General features: G+C 39.4%; 1 protein-coding gene across 5 annotated transcripts in view; it reads left to right on the top strand.

Moving 5' to 3' along the window:
- Positions 1-3,011: 3,011 nt before the first annotated feature.
- Positions 3,012-8,365, top strand: part of FRMD5 (FERM domain containing 5) — a 287,084-nt gene continuing 281,730 nt past the window's right edge. For all 5 annotated transcript variants that reach the window (XM_090270518.1, XM_090270519.1, XM_090270521.1 and 2 more), the window contains exon 1: positions 3,012-3,113. In XM_090270518.1, coding sequence (XP_090126644.1) covers positions 3,012-3,113 — 102 coding nt within the window. The remainder of the gene's footprint in view (positions 3,114-8,365) is intronic.

The raw sequence follows: 8,365 nt of genomic DNA, 5'->3' as shown, positions 1-8,365 counted from the left end.
ATAGTTCAGTTATTTCAGGCTTATGTGGGTAATAGTACCTCCTCTGGGGAAGTACTGTGAGGGAAACTCTAAAGGGAGCTGACACCCTGATAATTTGGAAGGTAGGAACTCTGAGTCATTGTGAAATAGTTGGAACTTTTAAATATGGCCTCCTTTAAACTCAGAAACTCATGAAAGCTATGACACTCTAATTCTCAAGAGGCCTTTAAATTTTTTTTTGTTTTTATGTTTTACAGTTCTAATTATTTTTCCCTTTGACCCCACCCTGACCCAGGCTGCCTTCAAGAGGCTTTTATTGAACAAACCCTTTTTATCTTGGGCATCATGCTCCATAGACTTGAGAAAAACAAAGGTAAACAAAATATTCCTCAGTTTGATGTTTATGAGCCCTTTCTTTTTAGTTCCCCTTAGGCTTCTGCTCTTGAGCCTTGTAGAGAAATATATCTAACCAGAAATTGATTGATTCTTGTTTTTCTTCCATTATTTGTCCATCCTCTGTTTTCTTCACAAAATGTTTTGTATCAGAGAGTGAGGGAGCGTTTGAAGCTTTTTATGGATATTACGCATAAGCGTGGATGAATATCTACCATGTTTTTAAATGAGGTGAGCTAACATGATTTTCTTAGGCTGAGCAGGAATGTTACTTAACCCATTGATATAGCAGCCACAATCTCATCCCTGTTGATTGCATCTATGGTCATACTTTGAAGAAAATATTGCATTCAGTTCCTTAGAGCTTTTCTAGATTCATGGTGCTTTGCATTTTTATTCTAACAGCTGCTTATTTGCATAAGTTAAAGACACTTCCCTACTATCACATTTCTGGTCTTCCTCTAGCTTCTGGGATATATTTTTCTTACTCTTATAGATTCTATAACAAATAGCACTTTTCTTTCAACAAAAGTTCTGCCTATCTGAAATTTCATAATCTTCTCTCAACTACACACCAAAGCTGAGCTTTGTACAATATCTCTTTGGCATATTAATAATTTCACTCATCTCCAGGACCTTCCTGAAATTCTTAGTTTCTTTATAGATCGTTCCCTGGAATTTAGATGCTGTGAAATAATTATCAATTCCACTCTATTGAACAAGCATTTATTAGATACCTATTGTGTTGCAGGCATCAGGTTACCTGTTAGGGCTACAGAGTAAAAGAGCTCACACTTGGTTTTATGGTTAGAATATTTGACTCACTAGTTTTAGTTACTTAACGAACTCCTCCAGGATTGTACAGTAGTCCCTCTCCATATCACTGTTCACTTATTGCGACCTCACTGTATTGCGGGATTTTTAAAAATGTCATATTTAATTATTTATCATGGATTTTTCACTATATCGCGGGATTTTGAGGTACTGTATACGTATGTTGTTAAAGTTATGTAGGTTTAAGAGTGTAGAATATGTTTAAGAACATAAATAATGTTTATAAAAGTGTGGAAAAGGTTAATAAGGGAGTGGGAAAGGTTAATAAGGGACTGGGAACGGTTTGTGTGTGGGAAGGGTTTATAAAGCCTTAAAATATATATAAATACTAAAATAAATGTAAGGTTCCTACTTTGCGGATTTTCACTTATCGCGGGGGGTCTGGAATGTAATACCCGTGATAAGTGAGGGAACACTGTATTGAAAAGAGGAACCTCCTCTTATGGCTGTTGAATGCTACAGGGAGAATGCAAATAATTTAAAAATCAATCCAGTTTACTGAGGTGTTAACAGAAAGGAAGGGAGGAATGTTCTAAGCAAATAAATTGGGAAAAATACTGAATCCGAAGATACTAGAGACGAAGCATACTTTAGAGGTCGGATATTTTTCTAGGGCAATGTAGGGTTTCTTTTTTGTTATGTGTATAAGAACAGTATAAATAAAAATAGGAAATTATGTATATTTCATTATTTTTTAATTATCACAGCATTAAAATGTTCTGTGTTGATATGATTCTTCTATAGCATTTCCTTCCATTGAAAACTTGAGAAAGAACATTGTCTCTTAGTGACGTTTTCGTAAATAACACGAGGTGTTTTGATGTGGGATGACAGAGGGAGACTTTTTTTTTCTTTGTGTTTTGTTGCAGAAGTCTTAAGATATAATTCTAGTTCTAAAGGTACAGGGAATTGATCCATCGCTTCCTCTGCTCCATGCCGGCTGAAGGAGACCGCCTCAGTCTCCTTTTGTCTTCTGAAAATAAAAGAAAGGAGGCAAAGGCTGTTAAGAGTGAAGGGTTTTCTAGGGAGTAAACCTGGGTGCTTAAAAACCTCCACGAACCCTCTTTTATTAAGTAGCTCCTGTAAACAGTTGTTCTCCAAAATAAGAGGGCTGGGGCAGAGACGCTCGTCGGGGTGACTTGGGATGAAGTGTATGTAGGAGCAGCCTCCTGGTACATAGTGGAAGGTGCCTGTATTCTGCAGGTGCTGGGATTGTGATCTAGCACATCCCGGCTCGCGAGAGGGCGGGAACAGTGGCACTGCAGAGTATAGGACTTGGACTCCAAAACAGATCCCAAATATATTCCAAACAGCAGACGGCGATCCAGCCAGGTGCCCACACCTGCTCAGGGGATTGGAAATAGCATTTGCAGAAACAGCAGAGTAGAACCCCTAGCTCAGGACGCCAGAGGGCTGTTCCAGTTGGGCTCTTTCCAACTGCTCTCCCATGATTGCTTCCCCAACTTGTCCATCGTTCCAATGCACTATTTCTATTGGCTCTACTGCCTGCCACTCGGTTCCGCCGCGCTGATTCCCATTGGGCCCCCTTCGGACGAGGCTCCGCCCCACGAGCTGGGCACCAGCGTTGGGGCATCTAGGAGAGAGAGTGCGGCGCTTTCTCTGGGCTCGGGGAGGCGAAGAAAGAGGAGGAGGAGGAACGGGGCCAGCAGGAGGCAGCGGCGGCGACCCGGCTTAGGGTGATGGTGCAGGTGCCCGGGTTCGGTGCGGAGCTGCCCGGCTGAGGGGCGCCTCGTCCGGGGTTCGCAGCACCACGGCTTCTGTCCCGGGGGCGGGCGGGCGGGAAGATGCTGAGCAGGTTGATGAGCGGTAGCAGCAGGAACCTAGAGCGCGAGTACAGCTGCACGGTACGGCTGCTGGACGACAGCGAGTACACTTGCACCATCCAGGTCAGTGCCGCGCCGCTCTGCTGGCGGGACCCCCTCATTCCCCGAGTCTGGCCAACTTGGCCCGTGGCCGCTACCCAGGAGTGGCCCCCGACCCCAATGCTTTGTACACCCCTGGTTGCGGAGGACGGCCCGGTTGCAGGGCGCCTCCGCCGGAACCCCTGCCTGGGGCCGTGCGCTTGGCGCCACCGCGGGGCAGTCCTGGTGTCCTGGACCCTCAACTCGTTCCCTGCCCTCTCCCCGGGTAAGGGTACTCCATCCTGGCTTCTGGAGCCAGCCCGGGTTGGGAGCATCTTCCGCAGGCGACCGGAGGGAGGCGGGCAGGGCAGGAAGCTCCTTCCCCGGCCGCCCCGTCGAGGGATGCAGGCTTTGGTTATTTGGCCCGGCAAGGACGGCTAGCAGGCTTTTTTTTATCTCTTCGGTTGGAAGGATAATGGTCTATGTCATAATTCATCCCCCCGCCACCTCCCGCCCAGCAATTGTGAGTCAGAGCTTTTCGAAGGTAGAACTGAACGCGTAGCCCATGCAGAGTGGCCTATTGAAGGGAACACATCCAGCCCTCTGGGTGTTGAAGATCTAGGCCCCCTTCCCGCCGTTCGCTCCCCAAATCTTATTCTGTTGGGCAGTTCTGGGGGGGGAGGTGTGAGGTGAAGATTTAGCAACAAGTCCCGGAGATTTTAGGGTTGACGGTGGCAGGAAAGAATCAGTGACTTACAAAGAACGCCAACAATACGATAATGCTACACAGCATTTCTACAGAACCTGGTATTTTTGAAAGGATTTTTACAACCTCTGGCATATGTTCCTTCACTACTGCTGTGTGGCACGCCAGGAGTAGTAATCTTTCCCAGGAACGCAGTCACAGCCCTCTCTCCTTTATAAAGTCGGAGATTAAAAAAAAAAAAAAGAAAACATTGACAATGCTCCGGTGTTTAGTTCAGCAGCCGGGTGGATCCTGCGCTCACTGCCAGAAACTGCTCTTTATGGAGAAGCAAATTGAGTTGGACCGGGAGGGGTCTCACCTGATCTCTATTTGCAGCGAGAAATCAGAGAGGGCTTCGTGCCTCAGACGTGGCAGACAAAAACTGTCGGCCCTGGGTCCTAACCTCTTTGTCTTCCTAGCCCCCTATTTATTATTTATTTATTTATTGCTGACAATGCTCAATAAAGGAAAATAGCGGTGTGGGAGAAAGACGCTGGGTAGTGTATGAAAGCAGCTGCCTCTGCTGACTGCGTGCTCAGTTCAGCCTTCTCTTTACTTACCCTCTCCCCTCCCCCCTCCCCCCACCAAAACCAGCTCTGAGCGTAAGTGATGACTGCTGCTAAAGATGCATGAGGGTAGAGAAAGAACAAAAATCTCTTTTTAAGGCCACGTAAACACAGATTAAGCAGCCATAAAGATACTAGCCATCAAGTGAAAGGATTGCTGTAGTTGAATATGATAGAGATGTTATGTATTTTTTTTTTCTTAGTAAGTGGCAGGCTGTTTTTTGTGTCTATTGTAGCTTTATGTGTCACATACAGTTTTTTGCTTTTTAGTGGGGGAGGAGAAAACATTGAGTTGACATTTTCACCATTTGAATACATTGTATAGCGCTTTTAAAGTATTCATCTTTGGTTTTAAAATTTAAAACATTTACACAATAGGATATCAAGGACAGTACAAGATTTAGACTTCATGAGTCCTAAAAATACTTTTGGGGTATACATAGGGTGAAATAAAATTTCCAGGACAGGTCATTAACTTTTGCCAAGGTGTAGAGTAAAAATGAAACACAATTCATGTCTCCACTCTACTAGTGATAATTTTGTGGTTTTCAAGTATTACAATAAGGCAATTGGTTATTTTTCCCAGTTAGTGGAAACTTTAAAGTTGGTCGATCGGTTATTATAGTTATGGGTAGTTTATATTGCCATTGAGAAAATACTATTTTTAAGTTAAGCAGGACTTCCTGGAATTATGCTTACTATATGGTTGTGTTTATTTTCCTGCTGGTCTTATTTCACATTATTATAATTTAATGTTATAAAGATTTAGAAAAATTGGAAATAAAAATTACGCTTAAGGTAACATGACCGTACAATAGTGAGTGTCCCCTGTCTAGACATGTTAGTGATTGTGCATTGTGATTCTTGCATGAAATCTAAAAAACACAGGAATTCTAAAGTATATGTAATATTGTTATTTTGGGGCATCATTATTGTGAATTGCTTTTGCTTTTACCAATGTAAGGAAATGTAAGAAAAGATAACATCTTATGTGAAATTAACATTTTGTTAATATAGCTTGTCTGAGCATTTAGACACTGAGCTTTCTATAGCAACTTTTCCTCTTGTGTATTTTTCTGTGTGTGTCTGTGTGCTTATTTATAATATACTGGACATGTGATGTGGTCTTTTAAATCAGTATTGAAAGAAACTGTGAGCTACTTATTAGGTTAAAGCAATATTTCCAACATATTTAAAAGAAAATCTGGTGACAGTTTGAACTCCTTTTTCTTAAAGTATCATGTCATATTTTTGTTTAAATAAGGCATGTATTTCAGAAGGATTTTAGTGCTTCTTGACATAATTAGAGACCACTTATATTACAGAATCAGAAATGTATCACAGAATTAAAGTTGTAATAACCACATTTGTAAGAAATTCTGTCAAAAGTATTGGTCTAGCCCTTTCATATTGCAGCAGTTATACTGATCTGGCATTTAGGATGTGATTATTAAGGTGATGAATATGCCTTATGTCCTCTCAATGAAGGTTGCCAAAGTTACCACACTATTCTTTTAATCTTTGTGATATGCAAATGTATTTGTAGACCATGAGAAATGAAAGTACATATACATAAAAGGGTTGTAGTACGTGTATAATTTCTCTCCTGTGAAGAACATGGTTAACAGCTCCCTGCCAGTTTTGAAGGTCATTGTCTCATAAATGCAGATCTGGCCCATATTTTTCACACATCTGTTTCATTTTATGCATATCTATATTTACTTACCACATTTACTACCTTACTTTGTTATTTTATTTGGGAGAAAAATAGGAAAAATGAAAAAGCTACCTAATATCTTTGAATTCAGTGTAACAAATTGAGTCATTTAAATGCTTAGGCATATGATACCCTAAGGAATAGATTTTTAACTATATTTTTGGTTATAATAGTTTATGGAATATTAAGAATATATGTTTCATAAATGCCAGTAGAAATACATACATACTTTTAAGTAAGGAATATTAATTACTTTTGTGATTATTGAAAAGTAGAGCTATCCTCGAAACAAATTTGACTTTACTGGAAACATATTAAAATAACTGCTGATTAAACAGCTAGGTTAAATTAGTTTTTGAACTTACATAAGGTACTACCATTAATAAAATGTGTGTGTGTGTGTGTGTGTGTGCGTGCGTGCGCGCAGAGGAAATTCTGTAGTGGAACTAAGGTTTAGATTTGATTGTGGCTCAGCTACTTACTAACTGTGGGATCTAGGTAAGGGTAAGGGAGGGAATGTTAAGGGAAAGAACAAATATATTAAGCCCTGTACTTGCCAGGAACTCTCCCTGTGTTATATTATGTCATGTACTTCACAACGACATTGTACCCATTGTACCAGTTGAAGAAAATGGGATTGTGTTATTGGTGGTAGAGCTGATGTTTCATGAATGGCTAACTCTGTACAAGGCTGTTTATCTACTAGGTGCTTTGCTTATACCTTATATCAACCATTTGAGAAGTAGGTGGTATTATTCTCATTATACAAATGAAAGGCAGGCCCTGATGAAGGGACTTGCTCAAAGCTAGCAGGTGGCTGTATTATATTTAAACCCTGATCCTTTTGTCTCTAAATCCCATCGTTGTTCCCTCTGTTCATTCTCTCTAAGTCACTTGTCTGCATGCTAATTTCCTCATCTATAAAATGGGACTATTGATACTTATTTCACAGTAAAGAGAAAATTATTTGGAAATATTACAAATAATAAACATTTAAACAGGAATATACTTACATTGTGCCTAATCCTATGCAAATCAAAAATAGGATAGAGAAATCTTTTACTTCAGCTGCAAGTTTCCTTAAAAGATGAAATTGTGAAATCCAAAGCTGGGATGAGTGGAATCTTTATTAGAATTATTCTTTAAATTTTAAAAGTTCAGGTTTGCTTTCCTTCTATCCTACCAAGTCTTTGGCTTTAGGCGGGGGCACTTATTTCCTGGACTGTGATTTGTCTTTTCTAAGAACTTTTGCTTCATATTTGCTAAGTGGAGTCATTGGTTTCGTTAATGCAAAAGGGATGTTGTTAGAGAATTTGGATAATTTTATTCATGGAAGAGAGGATAAAGCTGTTGTATTATTGTGGAAATTTTTAAAAATTTATTTTAAAGAGTAATTATGTTGGCTGAGGATCTCTGTTACACTTGAAACTATGATAGTTCTAAGATTAGCCTTCTAGAATCCTCACAGCACTTCTATTCAGTTTCTTTATTTGTATGTTAAAACATTTATTATATAAAATGAATGCAAATGAACCTTTTTTGTACAGAAGGTAAATTCTATATGTGTATTTTTGCTCTTGTTCTTTTTCTATTTGTAAAAATCCTGTTTAAGGAAGTGTCAGTGGCATCCAAGAGAAACCTAGAAGCATTCACCACAGCAGATTTTACCCAGCGCTATTTGAATGAATTTGCATTCTATTAAATGCTTGGGATGAATATGCTAGATGAGGCAATTCAATATAGTGTAGAATAAAAGAGCATGTGGTTTTTGAGTCTTCTGTTTGTTACATTGTCCAGAGACTCGTTTATCATGTCTGTGCTATCATTAATGTGACACTTAAAAAAAAGATGTTTGCCAAAATAAAATCACACAGCCTAAAGACAAAAAAGTAGTCATTTGTTATATGTTTTAGTGGTTTATGTATAGGTAATAAAATATGTAACTCAAGAGGCAGCAAGGCATTAATTTTAGAAGTGATTTACCAATGATGTAATAATTACTATATTAAAATATTTTGTATTATTTGAAGAGCTTTATTTTCAGGTAGATTATACTTTAGAACTTATAAAGTAGAGAGTAAGAGAAAGCTAACTCTTAAGACCTAGTTCAAGGCTTTACATAGTTATATTTCAATAAATATTTGTTCTGATTAGTGTTACATGATTTCTGTGTTAACTTAAACACTAAAATTTCTTATACCTGGAAACAATAAACATTTTCTAACAACTGTATAACTCTTGTTATAGTTTTAACCCATCCATTTCCAAA

The sequence above is a fragment of the Furipterus horrens genome, unplaced genomic scaffold (assembly GCF_987537825.1).
Source record: "Furipterus horrens unplaced genomic scaffold, mFurHor1.1.pri manual_scaffold_3, whole genome shotgun sequence".
Taxonomy (NCBI): domain Eukaryota; kingdom Metazoa; phylum Chordata; class Mammalia; order Chiroptera; family Furipteridae; genus Furipterus; species Furipterus horrens.
This window is presented reverse-complemented; position numbering and strand designations above follow the sequence as displayed.